The following is a 27,933-nucleotide window of genomic DNA, read 5'->3' as shown; positions in this document are numbered from 1 at the left end:
AACGACTTCCTCACACAGGGCCAGGTAGGTTAGACTGGTGGGTTTTCGTTTCTCTAAACAAAATCAAATAATAATTTCAAGCCTGCATTTTGTATTTGTCTAATATTCAAACTAAGGAATCAGGAAGGAGGCAAATAATTTTTCTCAGCACTGTATATGTGTAAGTAGAGCAAACACAACAATGGTCTGGATTCGGTGAAAAATTACCAATGAAGGCTTTTGCTTTGTGTTTTAAAGTTTGCATCCAAAATTCGGGAATATCAAAGACAAAGCACTTAAATTAGATGACAACGTCCAAGTAAAAATAGAGTTGATGTCTCCTCGCCAAAAAAAAAGAAAAAAGAAAAAGGATGCGTTTAATGACTTCTCCAACACTGGTGTGTTTACAGGACTATCTCAGCCTGGATTATGTGCAGTGTGAGTGTGTTCAGTATCTGTGTTTGTGTGAGTCTGCAGACAATGCTCCCTCCTTTTAAGTGTTTGCATGTGTGTCTGTATAATTAGGAGATTTTCATGGCTCCTTTTCTATCATTGTGGGCTGTGAGAAGTGCTGCCAAAGCGCCGCATGTCTGTCTGCAGCATTTTAGGATTTCTTCCTCTAATATAAAAGCACAGACAAACTCGTTTTAACAATGTACCCACACTTTCACTTGTCAAATATTTAATTTAAGTGGAGAAAGATGGATGGTGGACATGGCGCAATGTTAACAGTTAAAAAGATGATAAAAACAAACCCAACACATAGAACAAGCAAGTGTCAAAAATCCTCACTCATTATATTTTGGAAAACAGAAAGAATCTAACATTTTATAGTTGTGTCAAAATATACAGTGATTATAATTATGTGGTATTTAGTCCACTAAGTGTAAAGTAGTGTTCAAGTGACGGTAATTGCTCAAACACTGCATCACGAAGTGGCCCAAAAGAAAACAGGCAGACAAACACGAGGAAACAAGGCAACTCATCGCAACCATGGATTTCACATAAAGGATAGACATCGCCTTTTGACTAGACTTCAATATCAGTGAGAATCCAGACGTGAGCGGATTTTTCATCTGCAGTCATAAACCGTTTGGGGACAACACACAGACACCGATACGCAAATCAGGATTTATTAACAAACTAATAAAATACTAGAAATTCAATCACTAAAACCAAGCGCAAACATCTTGGACAGGCTGTACCTCACAGCAATAATATTTATTATTTGCCACATAATTCCATTGAAATTCATCAACAGGCACAGACGGCACAATCAAAGCAGAGAGGTCCAATTCAGCAATTCAAATTAGTTTAGGTGAAACCTAGTACACAGACTTGCTAAAGGTGCCTATGTCAGGACACTTACCACCACCCAGATGGATGAGCAGAATTAAAAACCCACCCCCTGGTGAGCTCTTACAAGGGGGAAAACTATCCATGGAGGTCAAAACATTTTATTCTTTAGCTGTAAACACGATTACTGTATAACTGAACGTGGGAGTCCACGGGGACCACCGGAGTCCACCTGTTCTCCTTTTTAAATGACCAACCTCTGATATTATCTAGTAGTGAATGTTTAAAAACTCATATATTGCATGAGGCATTCAGTGACACCAATATGACTGCAATCATAACCTATGATACAGTCTGTAGTTGTCTTAATCAGGTACAGGTTTGGGTGTATATACAGTATCATAATAGAGCTCACTTCTACTGTGAGTTGAATGAAGTGCAAATGTTATTGCAAAAAAAAAATCTAAGTATGACCTCTCAGGGACTCTGTAGGCATCAAGTGAATAAAAATAATCAAGTTTATTGATCTAATTTAGTCCAACCAAGAGCACTGGGAGATAGTCATACTGTCTTCTGGGACCAAATGCATCTAAATAATCGATAGCAGCCATATGCACATCATCAGGAATGCAGAGAATGAAGACAAAACTTTGCAGAAACTGAAATGTACTCATAAATGTGGATATTTTTGTGATCTGAGCATCTTTCTCTCTTTTATTTTTGCAACCTCCTTGTAAATCATCACTGCTTATAATGATCTGGCAAGCAGGACAGCAGGAGGTGCTGTTAGGGTGCCTTTAACACAAGCTATCTAACACACACACACACACACACACACACACACACACACACACACACACACACACACACACACACACACATGCACACACTGAGCTGGTAGTTTCCATGACGCAGCATGTCTCTGCAGGAATTGAGAGAGCTCAGAGGGAGGGAATAGGTGACGGAAGGAGGGGGAAAAAGACAGTGAAGAAGTGTGAAGAAGACAGGGAGGGGTGATGGAGCAGAAGGGAAATGAGCAGAGTTCAGAGAGAGGAAATCAGGAGACCAACATAAACATGCCACCCTGTTACTATGTCCAGTTTGGTCAGGTACAACATCCATGTACAACATGATTTGTTTAGATGTGATTATTTAACACAAATCCATTCTATTGCATAATAGACAGAAATCTGGTGTATTTTATATGCCTTATGACATCTTACAGACTTATCTGGGAACAATTTTTCATGTCTAACTTATAGCCTGTTGTTGGGTCTGAGTTCTGTCTGTAGTATTTCTGTGTATCATCTTATGGTGGCAGTTGTGGCATGTATAAAAAAAAACTGATTATGCAATGTCTTTGTTTTTTCAGGACATGTTTTCCACATTTATCCAGGTTTTTCCTCAGCATCTCTCATTTAAGCACAATCTGCCCAGGTACAATAACAGCCACAGTTTATTACCTTATTTTATTTAGTATTTTCCTGTTGTTGCTTTGCATGTGATAAAGAAAAAATGTTAATAAATGTCTGCGAATCAAACCCCCAGTTAAAAATGTTTGCTGATGCTAGAGATATTCCTTTCGTTTCCTATGCATTCATATGTTTTGGATCATCATGCTAACATCAGGAAAGGGAACCTTTAGATATAAACACGAGTATAAATAAACATAAAGTATTGTTTTATTTTCTGTTTAAGGAGACAGGGAAGATAAAGTCCTCAAACAGATTTCCATGAGAAACCTACTAATGGCAACACTTTGTCATTTAAACCAAATTGCAACACTGTTTCTACCTTCTTCTTTTTTTTGGTACAGTCAAGTAATTAGCTGATGCTGCAGTAAAGCTAATGACAAGGAAATATTTCTTTTCCTGGTACTTTTGCAAGCTAATGCTAAGGAAAAAATGGTGTTGGAGTTAGTAAACACTAGGCTGTCTTATGGCACACAGAACAACAAGAATTGCCAGCTAGTGCTAGCTAATGCAATGCAGGGTAAGGGACACACCAGCAGCAGGATAGGGCGAAGACCAGAGCCAGTACATAAGAAAGAGAGCGAAAAGATGCTCCTGTAACTAATATGCTCGTCATTTATGTGCAGCACTTTGTGTCATGTATAACGTTGCAAACACATAGTGTTGGGTTAGTTTGCTAAACTTAGCAATGCTAGGAGTAGTTTTTCCGTGCAAATGTCCACAACTTGGTACAAAATGTGATTACAAATGGCTTCAGTTGCTAGGTTACATTCCAGTTAGTTCAGGCTGCCTGAAATAGCTTGCTTCTGGCATAAGACAGGGTTTTTATTGATGTTTCAGGCTCTGTTGCCACTGATGTTTATACATTTTGGTTGTCTTTGTATTTTGTGTATTCTAGTTTATGCAACTGTGTTGACCGTACTGATGTCTTTCTTTCAGACTTTAAAAATCAGAAATACATTTTCCTAATTAAGGAATGAAGTCAAATAAAGGGACACAATAATGGGAACTAGAATAAAATCTTTTGTTGTTGCCTACCATTTCTTCTTTTTTCACTCTGTGCTACCAATTTGTCCAAAAGCAAATTCATCTCACACATTACTGTTGGCCTCATTATCTTTGTGACCAAAAGGCATCTTGTTTCGTTAGAGCTGTCGTCAGAAGGCACAAACCAATTACTGGATAGTTTTAAGATAACGGATTTGTTTCTCTCTCTGCTGTAAAATCTTCGCTCTCAAATTTCAAAGTCAAGAGAAAAACAAGAGATTCTCAGAAATGTTAACCTTGCTTTTATGATCCACTATTTAATAAACTGTTATTTAATAAACAGAGAGCACGTTTTTAATATTTTTAGCAATGTGGTTTAGTTTATTTTTATTCAAGGTTTTATTAAATCTAAAAGCCTTTTAAAGCTCTTTTAAAGTCGCTGTAACTAAGGCAGTGCAGACCAATGTTCTCATCTGGTCTTATTACAGGTATTTGATATCTAAAGGCATCGACTTTATTCACATCTGAAAAAATGACATTTAAAAAAGTAAAGAAGAGACGGGAGAAACACCCTTCAATGATTTTGTGAGTGTTCATGTTTTGCAGCTTGTCCACCAGAGGGCGCTATGAAACTTCCCTGTAAGTAACACATGGTTTTCGAAGCCACGATCAGATAATCTGAGCAGAATCAAGTAAACAACTAAATAAATTCCCACACGTAACGAGGACATTTATTTAAATTTTATTTTCAGTGTCTGAAAGAAAAACTTAAACTGTCCCAGTATTGGATTTTCAATCACCAAATATTGATATCGGTCTTAAAAAATCAGATATTAGTTTGGCTCTACTATTTGTGTACTATTTTATAAATCATAAAATCTAACTGGAATCAAACATGTAACTTTGAATTATAAACAATGTTGGATGTTCACATTAAACGTGAAAAACTACTTAGCGCTTGAATTCGGATTTTTTTCCCCACTCTTGGCTCTGTATGATGTCAGCGAGTGTGGACATCCTTAATGCGATCAATTCAGACGCGTAGCTCTGAAGTCCATCCCACCTGCCGTTCGAAGCTTTTGTTGACGAGGGGCAGCCTATCAGAAGAAAGTTGGCTTACAGGGTGGGGGAACAGAGCTGGCTCAAGACGGAGAATGAACTGAGCACAATACAGGATAAATATGGTTGATTGGGAACTTCATAGCTACTCTAATGGAGCCCATGATTTAAAAAAAAGGAAGCTGAGAATGAACGTCCCCTTTTAAGATGAAATTCCTCAGCACCCGTGGGGAACATTAGAAACAACTCAAAGCAATTTTCCTTTTTCTAATCATCACTAGCCTCTGGGCCTGACTAATAAACAGTGCGGATAGGGGACAGCACATCTGAGAAGGAGTTATGATACACGTCTGTCATCTTGATCCCAGAACAGAGAGAGAGGAAGACAAAGCCCTGAGAGTCAGGACCAGACCCGACAGAGAACAGATGGCCGGACACACAAACACACACACACATACGCACACACAGAGACAGTGAGATATGAACACATACGACACGCATAGACAAACACAGAGACGACACACTGAGAATGATATATAGAGCAGGTTGACAGAAGAAGGCGCACATAGACACACAAATGCAGACAAATGTTACAGTTGCAAACAACAGAAGCACACCATATATACAGAAGGACTTGTTTATCGTGGAAAGACGATTCGAGCTATGATTTCCCAGCAAGTATTCAACATCAAGTTGCAGTCCTTATCCCTCAGCAGTCGGGTGGAAAAACCGAGAAAGGCAGGAGAGAAGATAAACAGAAAGAGGGAGTTTCATAACAACAGAGCCAGGGAGAGAGAGAGAGGGGAGATTCAGTATAAAAAATAACTGTAACAGATGAGTGGGGGAAAAGGAGAGATAAACAAAAAAGGATGGAGATAATCTCAGAAAAGGAAGCAAGTATGCACAGCCAAACTGCTCTTGTGCCCCGTGTTATTATCTGCCTGTTTATTGATCACATTCACTTCGGCTGCCGGCTCTGCGATGCTCAGCTCTGGTTAAATAAGGAAATGAGAGACAGTCCTGCGTCACTGCTGATAGTCACTGTGTGTGTGGGTGAAAAACATCTCTGCCAGATTAGATACTGGACTGTGAGGTGCAAATACACATGATGATGGACATGCTGGACCCACTGTAGTTTTTACACTGCATATGCCTAAAAATTGTGTGATCAGATTAATAACTGAAGCTCATGACGATAAAATTACCCCATACGTGCAAAGTTCACCTCGCATTTCACATGAAAAAAATCGAAGAATTCAGTAACTAATCCACAACATACAGGGAGTGCAGAATTATTAGGCAAATGAGTATTTTGTCCACATCCTCCTCTTCATGCATGTTGTCTTACTCCAAGCTGTATAGGCTCGAAAGCCTACTACCAATTAAGCATATTAGGTGATGTGCATCTCTGTAATGAGAAGGGGTGTGGTCTAATGACATCAACACCCTATATCAGGTGTGCATAATTATTAGGCAACTTCCTTTCCTTTGGCAAAATGGGTCAAAAGAAGGACTTGACAGGCTCAGAAAAGTCAAAAATAGTGAGATATCTTGCAGAGGGATGCAGCAGTCTCAAAATTGCAAAGCTTCTGAAGCGTGATCATCGAACAATCAAGCGTTTCATTCAAAATAGTCAACAGGGTCGCAAGAAGCGTGTGGAAAAACCAAGGCGCAAAATAACTGCCCATGAACTGAGAAAAGTCAAGCGTGCAGCTGCCAAGATGCCACTTGCCACCAGTTTGGCCATATTTCAGAGCTGCAACATCACTGGAGTGCCCAAGAGCACAAGGTGTGCAATACTCAGAGACATGGCCAAGGTAAGAAAGGCTGAACGACGACCACCACTGAACAAGACACACAAGCTGAAACGTCAAGACTGGGCCAAGAAATATCTCAAGACTGGTTTTTCTAAGGTTTTATGGACTGATGAAATGAGAGTGAGTCTTGATGGGCCAGATGGATGGGCCCGTGGCTGGATTGGTAAAGGGCAGAGAGCTCCAGTCCGACTCAGACGCCAGCAAGGTGGAGGTGGAGTACTGGTTTGGGCTGGTATCATCAAAGATGAGCTTGTGGGGCCTTTTCGGGTTGAGGATGGAGTCAAGCTCAACTCCCAGTCCTACTGCCAGTTTCTGGAAGACACCTTCTTCAAGCAGTGGTACAGGAAGAAGTCTGCATCCTTCAAGAAAAACATGATTTTCATGCAGGACAATGCTCCATCACACACGTCCAAGTACTCCACAGCGTGGCTGGCAAGAAAGGGTATAAAAGAAGAAAAACTAATGACATGGCCACCTTGTTCACCTGATCTGAACCCCATTGAGAACCTGTGGTCCATCATCAAATGTGAGATTTACAAGGAGGGGAAACAGTACACCTCTCTGAACAGTGTCTGGGAGGCTGTGGTTGCTGCTGCACGCAATGTTGATGGTGAACAGATCAAAACACTGACAGAATCCATGGATGGCAGGCTTTTGAGTGTCCTTGCAAAGAAAGGTGGCTATATTGGTCGCTGATTTGTTTTTGTTTTGTTTTTGAATGTCAGAAATGTATATTTGTGAATGTGGAGATGTTATATTGGTTTCACTGGTAAAAATAAATAATTGAAATGGGTATATATTTGTTTTTTGTTAAGTTGCCTAATAATTATGCACAGTAATAGTCACCTGCACACACAGATATCCCCCTAAAATAGCTAAAACTAAAAACAAACTAAAAACTACTTCCAAAAACATTCAGCTTTGATATTAATGAGTTTTTTGGGTTCATTGAGAACATGGTTGTTGTTCAATAATAAAATTATTCCTCAAAAATACAACTTGCCTAATAATTCTGCACTCCCTGTATTTATTTTAGCCACCTGCAGTTAGTTGGTCAGGTTGTAAATGAACAGAGATACAAGGCATTTAGCAACCGCCTGACAACCACCCATTCATGAGGGAAAAATGTGTCTTCACTCACCAGTTGGACTAAAAAACTGAAAAGTAATCAGCTGAGCAAAAAAAGGATTAAAATGTGATGTGAAAACTAAGCCGGGCACCATCCTACGTTGGACTACACAAACCACAGGTATGTAGTTTTGTCATATTTTATATTTGTATCCCTGAAGTCAGAAATTTAATTAAACAATTAATAATCAGTCAAATATAACCAAAAACTCAACACGACTCTGTATTTTCTCGTGATTAAATTACTGCTGAGTAAAATACCTCTAAGCAGTGGTATGCCTTGTGAAAGTATGGAGCAGCTCCATGTAATTTACACTAATAACATTTAATTAAAAAATGCTTTAATGGTTCCTCTTAGTTATTCTTTTTTAATTGCTGATAAAGCTCAAGAAAGATCAAATTTTATATTTCTAATATAAAATGATGGTTGTGCTGTTTTAAAGTATCTGTGGAGAAACTGACTCCAGTTTTCTGAGTATATATGTAGCCTCGTAATGGCCTTGGATGGCTGGACTCCGCCCCTAAGCCTTAGTGAGCCAATGACAGTCCTCAATGACAATGCCATTTTTAAAATTGGGCTTTGGGATCGGTAAAAACCCCCAAAAAACAAGCTATGTATGATATGACGCACATGAATCGTAATATAGTAAAAATCATTTTGGTGATTTTAAAATCACAAAAGGCTTCTCAGATTTAAATCAGTAATGACCAAATATACCTTCAAACCAACCGACATCCTACTGTAAGTTGAAGTCAGTCTGCCATAAACTTTTAACAGTGCAGTTCAAAATATGCAAACAGCTCTACCAGTGGAAATCGATACTACCAATCAATCAGATACCAATATGAAGACAACGGGAGAGGGTCTGTGGCTCTGCTTCCCTCAGCTTTATGGAGCCTTTTACTGAGTGATGACTGCATCGGATCATTTCACTCTTGTTGCTCTTACAGTGGTGTTTTCAGCTGCAGCAGGTACCTCTCTTCTTTGAAAAAGCTCTTAAAACCCACAGTGCACTACCCGCTCAGCACCAAATGGCAGACAGACACAGCTGGCACCTCACTGGTCAACACAGTACAGCGTTTTGCAGTCGGTAGGCAATGGATCAAAATCTTCCCAAACCTTTGGTTTTGTGCTCCACTGGGGCATAAAGCACAAAACCTAAAGGACAAAACTAAATCTTCATGAGGGTGAAGAAAAATCATATCACCGTTATGAAGAATTTATAAAACTCAAATGTAACTAAATTAAAAAATCTCCCCAACAATGTTAACAAGAGCACTTCAAGACTGCATATCTCTGCTACACGCCATCCATAAACTTAGTCTCAAAAGTGTATCTGAAGGTAGATCAGTTTGTGATATTCTCTTGAGAGCAGTGTATTCCTATTGTTTTGTACTGTATGTATTTGGGAGGATAGCATGCAAAGGATTAAAAATTGCCCAAACTTGCATCGGAAAAGAATCCTGACTAACTTTTTTGGCGGTAGAAACATTTCGTCACTCATCCAAGCGACTTCTGCAGTCTCCAACGATTCAGAATTATTCAGCTGAGTCTGAGGAAGTTACTTGGATGAGTGATGAAATGTTTCTCCCACTGAAAACGCCACCTCCAGATAACAGAAACAACTTTCCAGTATTTCTGAGCGTGCATCAAGACAGAAATTTGTGCATCAACTTCACAAGTTAATGACTTCTTAGTTGGGCCAAGCCACGCGTCTAATATCTATCGCTAAGTTTTTCCAGTAATGTCGCTAACAGACACAAACTGAACCGATCACATGACCTCCCTTGGCAGTGGCACAGGGTGCAGTGCAGCACTCGGATAGCAGGTTTAATCCTAGGGTGTGTAAAGGTTTTAATAATTAAATAAATCTACAGTAGAAAGCTGTATGTCGTCACCCAGAGTGAAGGCTAAACTGCAGCAATAGCACACAGTGTTCGCTCTGATCAGGTGGTAACTACTAGGATCAGTCAACTCATCTTTCAAAGGCCTGAATTTGCTTGGATATGAATTAGTTCTCTGCTGTTGAGAGAGTGTAGTAAAAAACGGCACGACGAAGCATGCAAATGTGAAATTTTAAGGTTGCAGTTTTCGTCATTACTCCAATTTTACTGGCTTTAGAATAAAAAATCTGTTTTGTCTGTAACATAAGCAATTTGGTTGAATTAAAACCAAAGTGACTAGTTCAATACCGAAGGACTTCAGCGTACGAGGGCTATCAAAAGCAGCCCCGCCTTTTCCGTTTACTGAATCAAGAATCGGTTAGAATTAGCAAAAGTAACGCTGGCAAAACTACTGAAAGAAACTCGTGTTGCTAAAATGTGAAACTGACTTTGGAGGGAAGGTTAGGAAAGATGGCCTATTTTGAGTTTTCTGAAGATTCTGAGTTAAATCTACTGATACTAAGACACAAAACACTCTTTACTGCAATGCGCTTCTCAGAAGTCAAGCCTGCAGCTGTCACACAGGAGGCTCACAGTGGAACCTGAATCTTTGTGGGCGTATATATGAATTTTATGATACAGAAATGTTATAACAGTAGAGTGAGGTTAAGCTTGGCTGTATATAATTCCTACCAAAAAAAAAAAGCTTTAATCCCTCAGAGCCAGAGCCCATTTTGTTATCAACAGAGCAGCTTCAGGTTTCATCCTTTGATGACAGCGTGAAATCTTTGTCGGCTGGTTTTCATAGCTTTCAGCAACTTTCTGTCATGTTCGTTTTCTGAGATCAGAGGAAGGAAGCGAGCTCTCTGCGTTTTACGTGTTGCTTTAGTGCCGCTGCCAGCGTGCTGAGATCTCCCGTTTATGTATTTTTTTAATGCGTTTCGCGTGTCTTGGCCGTCGTACGCAGACCCGTGCCTATCCGTCCCCTACGCGAGTTGCTTTCGGGCACGTAAAAACTCAGATGAAAGGACGACAAATTAGAGCGCACAATTAGTCGTCTAATTAGAACTCATTATCATTTAGGCTCTCAGATATTAATCAGGTACAGTGACTGTCTGAGCAGCCTACAGCTTTTTATGGAATGCAGCAATATTCACAAATCTTTAGATATGGGTACACAAAAACAAGGGTTACATAAGGCTACGAAACCACCTACTTGATGTCCTACATATAGAAGCTATTTAGAGCACAGCAGCTTGTTTTTAGAGGTGGCCTGAAGATACAGAAGACTTTGTTTTTGTTTCTAGACACCCACGCAAACATATAGGATGTCAGAACTCGTGTGTTCACGTTTTGCGTGTTAATTTTTTTTCTTTTCTTACACAATTTAAAAAAAAAAAAAGACTTTATTGATGTGTCTTTTTTCCCCTGAAATTGAGGTCTTTTCGTTTCTCTGGAAACACTTTACTCAAGTCTTCCTATTTATAAGCACTATATAAATATTTGCAGAATGGTTTATAGCACCCTTCAAGGTAGTTGACATTTGTGTTTACAAGTGTATTTGTCAACAACTGCAAATCCACTTTCCGGGCACTGGTGAGTGGAAAGAATGACAATATGGTGCAGTTTAAATAATAAAACTAAGCCATTTTCACACATGAACTCCAGGCGATCTTGGCAGAATCAAGTCGCCGTCTGATGTTCCCCTCTTTTCAAATGTAGCACACATCAGAAGAAGGTTTGTGTCAGCTGTATTACTGCTGGAAACAGTTGGGTGTAAGTGAGGCTTCTGCCTGAGAAGAGTCTGCAGAAGGAAGGATGTGTAATCCACTCACTCACTGTGAGAAGTTCATCTACCTCCATCTCACCCTATCCTCAGCATCTTCTCTGTCACGCCAACCCTCTGCAAGTCCTGCTTCACCACATCCATGAATCTTCTCTGCAGTCTTCCTCTTTTCTTCCTGCCTGGTATCTCCATGTCCAGCATCCTTTATCTACTATATTCACTATCCCTCCTCTGCACATTTCCAAATCATCTGTAACTTTGTCTCCCTCTGAAGTCTAAAGTATATGTTCTGACATGCATCTCCATCAGGTAATGTCTACTCTAGAAAACTTCAGAGCTGCAGTGCATGTGTGAAAAACAAGTAATTTGCTCATAGGAGTGGTTAAAGCCCCCCCCCCCCAGTCCATTCAATAATAATCACTATCGACACAAAGGATTCCACATATATATTTTAAGCCAAGAGGCTTTTCCTCTTATTTGATTTTGTCATGTTAAGACCATTCAACATGCATGGTTGTCACCTTTTTCAAATGGCTTCTGAGAGTTATGGAATTCTGGAGCAAAACGTTTCCGAGATAAAAGCGATAATTTGAAAGACAAAACCTGAAACAGGAGGAAACTCTGCGTTTGATTCGGACGGCGTGCTCTGACAGCACCAGCTCTCATCAAACTGTCACAGTGCTACTGTCCCATGAAGACGCAGCATTGAGAAAAGTAACCTGATGATGTTTTCAAAATGTCAGGAAATGTGACTTTAGCAGCGCAGCAGAAATGCTGCAGTCGTTTGTGCCAACTTTTAAAAGCGAGCCATGATAATAGATGGACGTGAACAGATGGGTAAATACTCAGCTTAAAATCTGAAGCTCCCATGTTTCTGAACAGAGAGGCTTTGGTGTCTGCACCCCTGATTTAACACATCAATCAACATATTTCTACTGGGGCTAACAAGAACCTGGATTATTTCCTAAGAAATACACACACACACACACACACACACACACACACACACACACACACACACACACACACACACACACACACACACGACAGTTATACACTGACTCATAGCCTCCTCGAAGCTAAGCCTGTCTCTCCTACTCAGAAGAAATAAAACCTTCTCTTGCTGCTTAGTGATGGACAAACTGTTTTAGAGTAGAGTATCTTTTTTGACTTTTATATGCATGTCAGCGCATTGAAATGTTAATTTGCACCTCAATAGTCAGGCAGGTGGCTTGTCTTGTGTTGACAACTTAAAAGCTCCAGATTCAATCACCAGAGCCGCCAGCGTGTCCATCAAACGTCTCTCAACTGTCCTCGAGTGAGTCACTGAGCTTTTATCTTCTCACTCGCTTCGACTCGCTGTGCGCTCGAAATATCTCTATAAATTGTCAATGTTAGGAGAAAAAAAATCTGTATAAGCCGCTTGCTCAATTTCCATATAATATCCATCTTCTGAGCATCATAGGTGGCTGCAAAAATCAGCCACATATGAGGGATGGATCATCTGACACGGCAGCCAGCCGTTATCTTCCATCTTTATCCCAACGATGAAAGGCCTCCTGTCACACTGAAGCTGTTTACTCTTTTTAGTTTTACCATCATTTCTGGGTCTATTTTTTCCTACTTTATTTAGTTTTTTTACATTTTGCCAAGTGATGCAAGTTGCTCTTTAATGGCTTTGAAAAATGTACGTAACCTGAATTTACAGCTGATGCAAAGAGTTAAAGACTCCCACCGTAGATGTCAACAGTTTTAAACCTTCTTTTTACAGCACCACTTAAAGTCTTGATGATTGGCCTTTTTTTTAATTCTATCTGTGGAATTGTTTTCTGTCTTTTGCCATCCATCCATCCATTTTTTTAACTGTTTGTCTAAATCAAGCTCACGGTGAAGCTGCAGTCTATCCCAGCTGTCCCTTGGTGACAGGTGTGGTACATCATTGGAAGGGTCACCAGTTTGTCACAGAGCCAACATAGACACCGACAATCATGCACGATTACATTTACACCTATGAATCACTTAGAATCACCAAATATCCTGACATTTGTAGCAATTTTGCATTAATTGCTTAGTAATTCCTAAGCCACCATTTGTATATACAGATCCCCATTGTAAGAGACTAAAAAATTAAGTGGACTCATTATGTACCAACCTACATACACCAACCTGCATATTTACACACACTAAGGAAGGGCTGTTTAGGTTGTACTGGCCGGTGGATTCAAAACCAGAAGCCTTTTACTGTGAGGTGGCAACGTTTACATGTTTCAAGTGTTTAAATTGTTAAAAAATTAAGACAATGTTCTTTGGGACATCCTGAAATTCCGAAGTTTCAGTAAAAAACAACAACAACCAAAACTTACTTCTCAAATAAATGATAAATATCTGATTTGTTAGGGTCTGTAAGCTTATACATACAGATTTCCACATTTCCCAGTCTGACCATAACTAGTCCTTCTAGTTTTTCTATAACTAAAACTCTACTTGACATGATTTTAAAAAACAGTCGTCGTGTATCCCTACACCACACTGTGCTTCTTAATCTCTCCCTCTCTCTCTGTGAGTGACGTAACGCTGCCCAGAGATTGATAGATCATATTAGACCTGCTGTCAGCTTCTATTAAAGATTTTGCCATCGGACCTGCCAGCTGATCAGCAGCTATCACGGAAAAGGCGTGATGGAGGCATGAAGATTGTAAAAGAAAATTTTAAAAAAGGCAAAATAGCACACACACAGAGTGTGGAGAGGATGCTAAAGTGGCAGTATAAAAACTGATTATTAGCGGATAAATAATTTATTCAAGACAAAATCATCTAATAGTGTGTTTATAGGGCAAAGTGTAACTGTAAAATCCTTAGATTTTCAGTTTTTGTAAGGTCTTGGTGTTTTGCACTAAGGGATTGTATATCAAGCATCAAGGCTACAAAACTGTGGGCACCTTCTTATACAAATGCACAAACACACACACAGACACACACAGGTTCAGCCTATGACGTGTAGTTTGGAAAAACTGCAAACACTGCAGGAAACGCAGCCACCCACCCACGCACACACAATGTACCTAGCTCTTTAAGCATGGAGCCGTTCTCTGACTTCCATCTCTCCTTTTTCTTCTCAGGACTATTCTTCCTTCTCTCCTTCCCTTTATCCTTCACTCCATTCTGCTTCCTCTTTTCTCCCTTCTGGGTTTTCTCTGCAAGGAGACACAGAAGACAGGCCCATTTTAGGGATTTAGTTGATTTATTCAATTTAATCTTGATTTAACCAAAAAGTGTCACTGAGCTTGGGGAATGTCTTCTTTTCAGGTGCAGTTTGAGTAAGAAAGCGAAGTTTCAAGTTGGAGAAAATAGTGCAAAAAGATACATAATTAAGAGCATGTTTGTCCTTATTTGAACAATTGATAAGAATAAAAAAAGAAAGCTGTATTTCTTTGTTTTATATAATTTAAAAATTACTGCATGACACCAATATTATTTCAATCTCAAGGAAAATTAGTTTTACAGAGGGAGCTCCTTGTAGTTTATGAGACGAATAATTTCTGAAGGAAGAAAAAAAAAACACCAGAAAATGTTATATTGGGAAAAGTTTGGCAGAGTGTAAAACAGGCCTTTGAGAAGTACATTTTGCCCTCACCGTTTAAGAAAAGTAGCCTTCAAAGAGCAATATTATCATTCAGTAATGTCAGACATAACTCAAATATTCTCTCTCTTTTTGCTGTTTTTGGTCTCTACTGACTCTTCTGGGAAATACGAAGCTCTTAAGCTCCATAAAGCTCCACTGTGTTTGAGGTAGCTGCTGATAGCGTCTTTCTGCTGTTTGGTGCTAAGAAAGCAGAGCTTTTCGAGAGAAAACAGCCGCCTGCACACCAAAAATTCTGTTTTTTGAGACTGAACAAAAAATGATAGAAGTTTGATCCTGAAAGGACAACTAAAACAAGCGGAAACTCCCTACAACCATTCAGGGACCAGTGATTTACTGATAGTTTAGACAGGCATGCCCTTCCTCAGACACAGTAGCTCCCTAACTAAACTCACTGGACACTTTATTAGGTATATCTTGTTACTAACGCATTGGGCCAACTTTAGCCTTCAGAACTACCTTAATTAATCATTTCTGCTGGAAACATTCCAACATCCCATCACACAGTTGCTGCAGATTTGTCATTGCACATCGATGCAAATCTCTCGTTACCCCGCATTCATAAGGTGCTCTATTTGACTGATAACTGTGGAGGCCATTTGAGTACGGTTAACTCAATGTCATCTTTAAGAAACTAGTTTTAGATGATCTGAACTTTGTGAATGGCGCACGTTTTGATCGAAAGCAGCCATGAGGTCAACCCAACACTCAGGTGGGTTGTGGAATTTTAACAAGTTGGTACTAGGATGCCCAAAACCGTGTGTAATCGTGGTTAACTGTGTGACGCAAGGCAGGATTTCATGCTAATTAAACTAACTTCTAACGCTACCATCTTAATGCCATCAGACTTGGCAATATTTTCTTCTATTGTCTAATTTCAACGAGCCTTTGTCAACTGTAGCCTCCCAGTGTGGTCTTCTGCCGCCGATGGGCTACAGCAGCAGAAGACCACATCTTTGTGTTGAGAGATGGTCATCTGCATACCTTGGTAAAAGGTAATTTCTTATCAGCTCGAAGTAGTCTCCCCTAGCTTTTTACCCCACAGAACTCCTGTTTGCTGGATATCTTTTTTTTAGGATTTGTAAATCCTAAAGATGACTGTATGGAAAAATCCCAGCGTATCAGCAGTTAATGATATGCAGTTGTTGCTCGTCTGAAATACTCAGACCAGCTCCAACAGTCATGGCATGTTTAAAGCCACTTAAATGACCTTTCTTTCCTATTTTTATGCGCGGTGTCAATTTCAGCGGTTCTTTACCATGTTTAGATGTGTAAATGCACTGCGGCGCTGCCGTGTGAATGGCTGATTACATGTTAGTGTTAACGAGCAGTTGAACAGATGTACCTAGGTGGTTAGTGAGTGCACAAAACAGCCCAAACAGAAACCTTCACTGCTAATCGGTTTTACTGCCATGCAGCTATAGTAACACGTTTTTATTGCTGTATTTGACAGCGTTATTATGAGACCTGGTGACAGGTTTACACCTTTTTATCAGCTTGGCCAAATGTGACTCCCCTTCTAATGAGGTTTAGTGGTTTGGAGCCACAGTTCATCTTCAGCAGCTCATTTTCACTTCTGCTCTACTCTGATAAACCGCAGCTGACTGTGGCGCATGTTAATGCTTGTTGTAAAGGTTGTTTAGTATTCCAGTTGAAGTTTCAGGGTAAGGCTGTCCATGTGGACCCATGTGGCCTTGATGGATGTTACCTCAGTTAACCTAAAAGTTAAAACAAAGTCTAGTCATGGGGTTATCTACGTGAGTGGATTCAGGTTAAAAAGCCGTTTTGTATTCTTATATTGTCAAGATATTGCCGATAAGCAAAATGCCTCTGGGTTGATGTGGACAGCAGGGGGGTCTCTGTCAACTATCATTTTATTTAGGATTGTTCAGAATTGCAGTGTGTGTTCTTCAGTCTCCCTAACAGCCTAGCCCACCATTTAGACACATTTTATGTGTGCAAAAAGCACATGCATCAGTTGTGTATCAGTCTTCAAGGCCTGCGAGCATGCTGACACACACACTTTATGGCATGTAACAGAGCCCTGCAGAGCGCCTCCCTGCTGGGAGCTGTCCTCTCGCTCTAGGAGACCTCGCTCACTCCCTTCAGCAGGGAGCGTGGCAGGAAACACAAGAAACACTGATAAGTACACACCGTGAAAGATACTGTAATACTGTCTAATGCAGTGCTTGTCAAATGGTGGTACTGCCAGGGGTTCTGTGAAGTCCCGCATGGGGTAAGTTTAACGTTAACAAAAATATCAGTCAAACACGAATCCTGGAAGATAAATAAAAAAGTGAGCTAAATAAAAGATAAATCAAGTTTTATATTCAATATTCTCATTTCCAGTGTAGTTTCAGTCAGCTGCTGCAAACTGCCAACTGCCATAAATCCTCACAGAAGGCAGAGGCAACAAGCCCAGTCGCATTTACTCAGGCAAACATCAGGTAAAATTGATTCTTGGTTGAAAAGTGTGGAAGACATAGATGTTTCTTACAGAAAGAAGTGAAGCCTAGTTCTTTGTAATGACAATGCACAAAACAAAAAAAAAAAGATCCTCAGTGAGGCACAATATCACGATTCCTACTAAACTATTAATGCAATTTATTAACCCTTTCAGGTGTAATGTCTGATTTAGACTTCTTTAGTGAATCTTTGCAGAGCCTACAGTGTAACCCGTAGGTGGCCAATCCAGTCAAAGGAGCTTGCAAAGAAAAGCGTCTGGACTTCTTTAAGTTGCTTGAAGACGTTTCACCTCTCATCCGAGAAGCTTCTTCAGTTCTAAGGTCAAATGGTGGAGAGTCCCAGATGTAAACCTAGTGGGAGTGACCCCCCACAGAGGGACAAAAGGACCCCCTGATGATCCTCTAATCGCCTGAGCCAAGGTGTGAAACTGGGTGTGGGTCCCAATCAGCCAGAGTTTCGGGTGTGTTCATTGTGAAACCTGGCCCCACCTTATCATGCGAATTCCTGAGGTCAGATGGCCCAGGATGTGAGTGGGCGTTAAGGCGTCTGGGAAGGGATCTCAAAACTGGATTATAGATGGCAGAGAGTTGGTGTCGTAAACCACCGCCTCTGTTCAAAGATGGTCGCTCACAGTGGACATAGATGGCTTCTTTCACTCCTCTTTCAAACCATCTGTCCTCTCTGTCCAAAATGTGAACATTGGCATCCTCGAAAGAGTGACCTTTGACCTTAAGATGCAGATGGACTGCTGAGTCTTGTCCTGTGGAGGTGGCTCTTCTGTGTTGTGCCATGCGCTTGTGAAGTGGCTGTTTGGTCTCTCCAATGTAGAGGTCTGGGCATTCCTCGCTGCACTGTACAGCATACACCACATTGTTAAGTCTGTGTTTTGGCGTTTTGTCTTTCGGGTGAACCAGTTTTTGTCTGACAAGACTCAGCAGTCCATCTGCATCTTAAGAACAAAGGACATTCTTTCGAGGATGCCAATGTTCACATTTTGGACAGAGAGGACAGATGGTTTGAAAGAGGAGTGAAAGAAGCCATCTATGTCCCCTGTGAGCGACCATCTTTGAACAGAGGCGGGGGTTTACGACACCAACTCTGCCATCTATAATCCAGTTTTGAGATCCCTTCCCAGACGCCTTAACGCCCACTCACATCCTGGGCCATCTGACCTCAGGAATTCGCATGATAAGGTGGGGCCAGGTTTCACAATGAACACACCCGAAACTCTGGCTGATTGGGACCCACACCCAGTTTCACACCTTGGCTCAGGCGATTAGAGGATCATCAGGGGGTCCTTTTGTCCCTCTGTGGGGGGTCACTCCCACTAGGTTATATCTGGGACTCCCCACCATTTGACCTTAGAACTGAAGAAGCTTCTCAGATGAGAGGTGAAACGTCTTCAAGCAACTTAAAGAAGTCCAGACGCTTTTCTTTGCAAGTTCCTTTGACTACGATGACCTGGATGACTGAGAACCTTCACAGACACAATGCAATCCAGTGTTTCATATGCGGTGCCAGCCATGATAGAGACAAATAAAAAGATGGGGCATTTACAACATTTAACACATATGTAAAAATCCTTTGTTATTTACCTTGGGTGGTAACTCTACCTTAAATTTAAGAGCCAAAATGGATCATATGGAAAAAAAGAAGTAGATTTTAATGCAAGTAAGGCAGGTGATTCTTTTCTTTGGTCCTTTATTGCCCAAACCTGTAAGAACAGTGAAATAAAAAACAAAAATGCTTTTGTGCTAATTGCCCACAGTTAGGGTCAGGGCTGGATTATCACTGGTAATGACTTAGACCTCAGAGAATTAAGAAGATAATGTCACGGGTGCATAATAACAAAAACATTCAAGTATTTTTTAGTGAGAAGCTCTGTGTTTAATAAATAAGACACTGAAGGGTCAGTCTTCTGTTTTAAGGTAACTGCTTCCTAAAAATGGTCAGAGGGGCACTTGGTTCACCTAACATGTTTTTCTTTACTTGCCTAGATACTGTATACTGTCACTATGATGGATGTTTATATTAAACATGAGCAGAATGTCCAATAGTTTTCCTCTACTCTTGGGTCTGTATGATGACATAGAGAAGGGATTTCCCCAATATGGTTGCACATCCCTAGCTGTGACCACAGAAGCTCCACCCACTTGTTATTCAAACCTTGTGCTTGTGGGGGACAGCCAATAAGGACAAGGCTGTCTTAAACGGATCTAAAACGGCTCGTTTCAGACTGTGGACGAATGCAGGAGTTGCACCAAGGTCCATAAATAGATAAATAAGGGTTCAGGGGCTCATTCAACAATAACTAAAAATGTAACAAGTGAAAAGCTGTGTAGGTGCTTGTTGGTTTTTCCGGTGATTTTACATAAAAAATATGGTGTAATAATACATTACAATAAAATATGTTTTCTTATACTGAGAGTAATTCAATTAGGGCTGAAACTAATTATTGGTTTATCATTGTCTCTTTTAATTGGTAGTCAGAATATTACCTAAGAAAAACTGTTGCAAATTTGCCCAAATGTGAGATATTATTATTGGTTGTTTTGTCCACCCAAACCTTCAAGATATTCTGTGTGTAACAATCAGAGCTGGAGTTAGATAATGGATAGTGTTTTTGCTCGGTACAAAAAACCAACCCTAATGATTAATGGATTATCAAAATGTTTTCATAACTGGCTAATCATTTCAGGCCCATTATTTGTGATGCCATAACTGAACAGAAAGAGGATTGCCGAGTTCTACGTTTACCAGATAATGACAAACACATGCACACTCCACACACATGTCTGCACACACAGCAGGCCAGGAAACGGCGCAGACCCATGCAGTCATACTTCAGTGAGCCTCGCATATACAGCACAGCGATGATCTCCATCTCTCCCTCCCATTGTATAACATGGGGAGCCCTTAATGTTGGAATGTCTTGTTGTAACAGGCTCTCGCTGTTTACACAAACAGAGTCCTGACTGCACGGCTCACTGACTCTCCTGCTGCTGTGCATCATGTTTATATATACATGCTTGTGTGCGCATGCATGCACCAGTACAGCAGGTGGCAGCTGCGAGATCATAGCGAGGTTTTAAAAAGGGTGAAACGGTCGAAATAGATTATCTGAAAACTACAGCGAGTGTCTAAACAGTACAGCAAATAATTTACTGGATTTAAAAAAAAATTGTAATGTGAAAATTAAAAACACAGAAAAGCCCAATTTATCGCTTTTAATTATTTTTATGTGCCGCATAATGAGCAGCAGCTCTTTTGCGAGCACATTTCTCTTTTCTTCTTTTGACTTTTTATTAGCAGCAGCTGTTGTTTTTTTTATTTTTTACCACCAGATGACCCTTGTTGTGCAGTTCGCAGCAGGAAATGGAACAAAGTTTAATTCCTCGTTAAAACCAGTTTAAAACCAGTCTCCTCGTTTTTATTAAAAAAATACATTTTCTGTGAAAATCTGCAAAAAACAAAGCAAAACAAAACAAAAGACTGATTTTTTTTTTAAAATAAAGGAAGAAACAACCATTAAAGCTGGTTGGTAAACATGACAGTGCACCGAGCTTTGTGTTAAGATAAGAAATACTTATTTATTAATCATAATAATGCTATTTATCCCATACATCTGTATGAGAATGCTGTAGGAGTTCATAAGCAATACACATATAAACACACTATGGAGTCATTTATTAGAAACTTGGTCATAAAGTAAACTTAATAAGGTGTTTTTTAAACATTTTTTGGGTCTACATGAAACATAATTGATATCAGGTTTGTTACATTTTACCCTGAGTGAGACTTTTCATCTGGATTGAATGTCTTTTGCGCCCTGTTCAATAGTTGTTCAGGTATTTCACTCAGAACCACAAATGTCAAATTCATGGAGGAGTTAGAGGAAAGCTCAGGGCACGTCTCTACAGAGTCTTTTATCATCCAGAAGCTGCTGAGATATTTATTTAGTAAGGACCAAAGGGGTCAGGCCAAATGATGGGCTGAATGATTCAATGTAGCTGAGCGCTCAATTTGATCTTATATCAAATTTGATCTTATATCAAAAAATACACACAGTATTATATCATAGATGCTCTGTAACATCCAGAATAGACCTTTTTAAAGGCGTGTGTGTTACTTGTGTGTGTGGTTGTCATTGCCACCAGCAGGCTGTCCTCATGGTTACTTTAGCATGGAGGAGCAGGACATGCATGAATGGAGCTGAGAGAGACCAGAGAGCGATTTCACACTGAGACGACCTCTGTGTGTGTCCAGAGAGACGAGTGTGAAAGCTTAGTTCAGTAAGAGCACAACGCCAAATGTTAAGAAAAAAGGCAGAGTATTTGGTTGTACTGTGTGTTTATGTGGACTAAAAATCTTTCCATTTTTATTTAGGAATATTCACATTTTCAAAGGGATGGTGATGCTATAAAAACAGTCAGCAATAAACACAAAAAGGTCTTACACGCAGGCGTGTGCTGGACATCCTCAAAGACAGGAGGATACTTGGAAATATTCGATTTGAAAAGTTATATAAAGTGAAAACTGTTAAAGTTATTGGAGGTTAATGGTGTGGAAAACCTTTTAGAGCCTTAACTCTTTCCCATTTGGATGCCTACTACAGGTAACTCTTGTTTCTCTTTTATGAACAGAGGGGTTTCTAGTGAAGTTAGTGAACCTATTCAATTGGTTGTCAAATCTCATCTTTACTGATATATTCTGATGTATCAAAACTTGTAATTAAAGAAACAGGGGAGGTCATTAAAAGTCGTCTTTATGGCAGAATTAAAATTTTAGACGAACTGAACCAACCAACGAAAAATTTTGAAATAAAGAGGGAAAGTGGTTAGCTTTTTTGTTAAATTATGAAATTTTTTACACTTCTCTCTGCCATAATGTTTCCACTCCTCCACTTTTCACTGTTTTATTGTTCCTCAAAGGAAACACAGAGGCTCTTTTCATTCAGACGTCTGCTGTGATACGCGGTTCTTATCGGTGCTAGACTCCTTTCGAGAAGATAGCATCTACGACTATGTGCTTCCTTACTTCGCCTGTATCTGCACCAAAAACAAAGCTGGCATACCTTCCTGTCTCAACATCAGGTTTTGCATTAAATGTGCCAGATGAGTAAAAAAAGATTTTCTTGAATTCGCTGCTCCACAACAGAAATGAGTAAATCAAAAGCTTACCTTGGAGCCTCAAATATCAGCTATTTAAACCTGACTTACCTACAGAGGGAAGTAAATTTATTGAGATTACACTGCTGGCAGGGCAAATTTACACAGTACCTCTTTACCGCTGCAGTTCTCGGTGCCCTGTAAGGTGCACTACGACTTGTCAGAAAGCAAAGAAATGTTTAAATAGAACTTGGATTGCTGGCAAACATCTATTACCCGAATCTAAAGCAACTCAGAAACTGAAACACGCATTCAAATAATTTGGTCTTTAAACAGGACAGACTTAAATCACTGGGGGAGCCAGCTGGTGTTATAAACCTCTGTTGTTTAAACAGAGACGACCTGTTATTGGTATCATTTAATTCCTGGAAATTTCCTGGAAAGTCTGCCCATTTAAAAAAAAATTTTTCCAGTCAGCACTGTGGTAAAAATCAAGACCATGAAGACAAAGGAGGCTGGGGAAAAGCCATGTTTGGAGCAATACATGTGACCTGATAGCTAGTCTTTGTATGCCCTAATAAACAGTAATGTACACTTGGTGAGTGCATGCATCTTCGTCTTCCACTTTTCCCTCTTAAAGATACATTTAGGAAATTTGTCTAAATCTTTATCCATGTGAATTCCAAGGACGGTGGGTCTGTAAAACCACTTGACGCTGGTGTGAAGGTTGTAGGAGTTATGTATGACTGCGTGAAACTTTTTTTCCCCCCATTTCTGTAAAACAGCGCAGGTACATCTCCTCGACACTCTCCCCCGTTTTTCCAATTTATTTTATGGCTGTTGCTGAAACTGCAGAGGCCATTAACGCCGGGGGATCTTTGAGGGAGCTCCCAGAGGGAACGCTTCTTCACACAGCTTCTAAATTATAATTTCTTTCTTTGTTTTGACAGAAGCACCATCTTATCCTCTGATCTCCCAGCGACCGTTTCCAACACCCCCCCCTTTCCTAATCTTATCTTGTTCTTTTATATGTTCTACAGCATGCAATAGGAGAAAAAACTAGTCTGTGGGTTTTCAAGGACGCCTGCAGGCTCTGCTTGAATGTGTGGAAACTTCCTCCCTGCAGGTTGTAATCTCTCCACAAATCCAACCATCAGCACAAGAGACCTTTTTTTTTAAACATGTTTTTGTCAGATCTGGGCTTTCTTTTTTAAACTTTTTTTTTTTATACGTTCTGCTGTTTGCTTTTTCTCAATCTCCACAGTATTACTCCCTCCCTGAAAACCTCCTTCCCTTTCTTGTTTAGAAGGTGCAACAGCACCGGGGGATTTGTCTTTTTGAAGTGTATGATTAATTTTCCCTCTTTCTAGGCGCACTGAACTGCAGCGTCTATGTATGTGTGTAGCCACTGTGTCCCATTTCTTACCTGAGCTCATTAGTGCAATGTGAGAAAGTTTTTTCCCACTTCCTCCCCTCCCCTACTGTCTTTTCCTCCCTCTCGCCACCTTTTGTTCCATCCTTTTGCTATTTCTCTCTCATTGTAGCTACTTCAGCTTCCCTCTCTTCTTCCACTACTTCTTTCATCCCATTACCTTCTTGTCCCTTCCCATCCTCGTCTTCCTCTGTCCTTATTTTCTCTGTCTTCCTCGCACTCCTACACACATAAACACACACACACTTGCTGAAAGCAGATCAGAGAGGCCAATACTAACCGCTGTCAGCTTGTCACGGTTGGGTTTGAGCCAGAATATAAATGCAGTGCACTATCTGCATAATAATAATGCTGCGTGAGAGCATGTGTATGCACTTTTCAAGAGAGTCCTACCTACAATGGGGATTATAACTGGAGCTGTTTTTGCAGGTGTGTCCACTAAAGGCAAAAAATATTACCCGCATAGTGCTGTACAACAATTTGTTACATTGACAAATTACAAAAAAACGCATAAGAATGAGCAATGCAGGCTGGTAAGCAATAGATAAAACTTAAACCAGCACAAAATTAATAAGGAAACCTGACTCCAGCTCCAGCTTTAGTAGTTACAAGGAAGAAATACTGTTATTCTAAAGGCCTGACAAGAGAAGAGGAGGTTTAAGTGTGATATGAGTTTCTTTTATGGCTTTCTTTAAAGTAGTCAAGCTTTTTCAAAAACCTAAAAAGAACATGTTACCTTGGCTTAACCAGAGCGTGTTCACTTACTACACTGCACTACAGCCACTGTCCCTACAGCACACCTACAGATAGTCCTCAATGAAAAGGAAAGGAGCTTAACTGCTAAAATAATTTTCACCCGCTTCTTGACAAAAAGCCCACATATAATATTAATTGTGTCAGAATTGAAATAAAACAATTCCCATATCCTAGTTTTGACCATAAATTGACAGCCTTTTACTACAATATGCAAAATCCCTGTTTGTGAGTGTGTGTTTGTTTCTTTGGCTGCCAACACCTCCTACACAATTAGGACTTGAAGAGGCAAACGTGGCACACGGTTACAACGTGTGCCCCTGAAGGTTTTTATCTATATTAGATGTTACGATGCCATCATGTTGTCTACCAGCAACCCAAAAATGAGTTCAAATGACCTTTTAGCATTCATGGAAAATGGACTGCGTTTTCCTTTCTGCACCTACCTTCAACGAAACCTGTCGTTTAATTTCACAGCTAACAGCAAGAACAGGCTTGACAACACTTCAGCATGGCCATGTATTAGTTTTCCTAATTTGCAAGAGGACATACACGCTTGATGGCATCAGTCTTCAACTGATTACTACAAGAGACTGGGAGCAAAGTTAAAATCAAAACAAAAGCTTATCAGAAACTGTACATTTGTGCTGATTGTGGTAGCTGACTGACTGCTGTCAGACAGCTGCTGTTAGAAATTCTCTGCTTCTAATCACTGGTGTAAAATTAAAATGACATCAAAGTATCTAATGTCATTAATTCTTACAAGAAAGTCTTTTACCCCCATTTAAAATATCTAAAAGTGTAACTGTAGGTACCCATTGTATTTTGGACCTATCCAGAATATAATGAAAATACAAATGAAGCAAGCAGTTGAGCCCAGAAACCAATCATTAAAGTGAGGCCACAGAAGGAGAGAGCTAATTCACATCCCTCACGCGGAACAAGTTAAAATTTGAATTATACTTTAAAATTTAGCAATGACAAAAACTCTTGACCATCCGTTTTGTAAACATGTAAAGGCTTGGGGAATCTCCCCATTTCAAATTCTGCACACAGTTCGTCTCAATTAGTTTTTATTTACTTTCTGTGCTTCTTGCTACAAAATGCAGTTTTCTGCTTTATGCATTCAGCATTGTGTAGCTTCTCTGTCTCGATGGGAGACCACTTGGGATATCACCCGCATGCCTTTCCGCCTTGCTGAAACCATGCTAGCACTCACAAAGCATGACGCGGGCAGCCCCCGACATGACAGACAGGCATGCAGAATGGCAGACAGAGCATGGATGACAGATGAAGTACTATGAGAGACAGACAGGCGGACAGAGGGTAGTGGATCTGTTTTAGGTGAGTTAAAGAAGCTGGAAACAAGCCCATAAAGGGAGTAAGAGTGGTGCAGTTTATGGAAGGGAAACTAAGGGTATCTGAAAAACCTGATTCTTATAGTTGTAAACGCTTTGTGCGCAGCCTAGAATGAGTGTTGGACAGTCCACATTCCTGAACTTCCTTGGGCAAAATACTGAACCCCAAATTGCTCCAACTGAATATGACTGTAACCATGGCAGTCAGATAGTGCCTGAAAACTACAAACTCCAGTATAAGGAATGCATGAAGGCCAAGAAAAACAGTGCTATGGTTCCCAACGTGAATCGTCCAACATCAACTCAAGATGTTCACAAAAAACGAGCCTGTACATCGTTTTTGTGTATTCAGCGTATTCACCCATTTTACAAAGACACACAAGCAATCACATGTGATTTGGCCGAAGATACGAGCCCACTGAACATGATCAATAACGACTTAACATAAGTCTTTTAAATTTCTCTTGCAGCCTAAGTTCACTGACGGTTACAGTGGAAGCAATTTCCAGCAACACAGAGTCAATGGTGAAACTAGATTTTTCTTAATTCGCAGAGTAGTGAATGAAGCAGCTACCAATGAGAACTAAGGATACAGCTGTCATATGAAATGGTGCTAAATAAGGGTTACCTTGGCACCTGAAGCCTTAAATGTTGTTGATTAGTCTTTAAGTGCAGATGGAACCAAGGTGCCAGAAGGAGGTGGCCTACGGTCTGCCCAGTCTGTCCAGACATCGTAAAAGGTTTCAACAGGTGAACCTGCTGAAGGATCACTAATGGTTGCGCTTGCTCACCTGAAGGCTTCTTTATTACTCTCTGCATGGCTACCACCGCCTCACAGTCTCCTCTCTCCTTATGCCAACAAAGTCAGTTTCTACTCCACGGTAAGAAACTGACACTTGTTCTCTACTTAGTCATCTGTATTTTTATTTTTTATTTTTACAATTCAAAAAGATTTCCTGTGTGACTACATAAATGACAATATTAAATAACCAGTCTTACAGTTATTGACCAAAGTCATCATAATGATAATTTCTGTCATAATCTAGCAGCCCTACCTTTAATGCCATGAAATCAGTCTAAATGGAAGAAAGCCAGACCGATACAACTGATGGACTGACTAAAACAGGATGTCAGATGAGACAACCAAAATAACATAACTGAAAGAGACAGACGAGGAAGATACGAGCCTTAGAGGAGACTGCAAATGAGAGAAGGAGAGAGGGAAACAGATGGAGGAGAAAAAATAATTAAAGAAGAGGATAAAGAGAAATGGAGAGTGGAAAATACTAAAAGGAAAAGATGCTGAGAGACACGACAAATCATTACAGCAGACAACCTCATCCTTCATTCTCTGGTGCTCTCTCTTTTTCCCTGACACACACACACACACACGCACACACACACACCAACTATTCTCTCTAATCTAACTCCTGTGGCAGTGTGAATAGATATGGCTGTTTAGTGCCAGCAGCACAGCTCCTGGTACCTGATGGCAGCAATCTGCTGAGTCAGGAGCTCTGCACTGCGTGTGTGTGTGTCTGTGTGTGTGTGTGCGTGTGTGCCTTTGGGAGTGTGTTACGGAGAAACAGAGAGAGTGAAAGTGTTCGCATTCGATTTACTTGAGTGCGTAAATGTGTGTGTAGTCTTCTTCGGGAACGAAGAGCACTGCAAACTCAACACTCCAACTACACACATACACACACACACACAGCCACAGGAGCAGGCTGACAGAAGTTCACTATCATTACCATGCCAGCAAGACGTTAGT

General features: G+C 40.2%; 1 protein-coding gene across 2 annotated transcripts in view; it reads right to left on the bottom strand.

Moving 5' to 3' along the window:
- The window catches only part of jade2 (jade family PHD finger 2), a 235,932-nt gene that overhangs the window by 5,638 nt on the left and 202,361 nt on the right, over nt 1-27,933 (bottom strand). The window contains exon 12 of one of the 2 annotated variants that reach the window (XM_026183096.1): nt 14,471-14,602. The exons of the other annotated variant lie outside the window; for it this stretch is intronic. Coding sequence (XP_026038881.1) covers nt 14,471-14,602 — 132 coding nt within the window. The remainder of the gene's footprint in view (nt 1-14,470; nt 14,603-27,933) is intronic. 2 annotated transcript variants of the gene reach the window in all.

The sequence above is a fragment of the Astatotilapia calliptera genome, chromosome 10 (genome assembly GCF_900246225.1).
Source record: "Astatotilapia calliptera chromosome 10, fAstCal1.2, whole genome shotgun sequence".
NCBI classification, from domain to species: domain Eukaryota; kingdom Metazoa; phylum Chordata; class Actinopteri; order Cichliformes; family Cichlidae; genus Astatotilapia; species Astatotilapia calliptera.
Note: the sequence above shows the minus strand (reverse complement) of the source record. Positions and strands in the feature narration are given on the sequence as shown.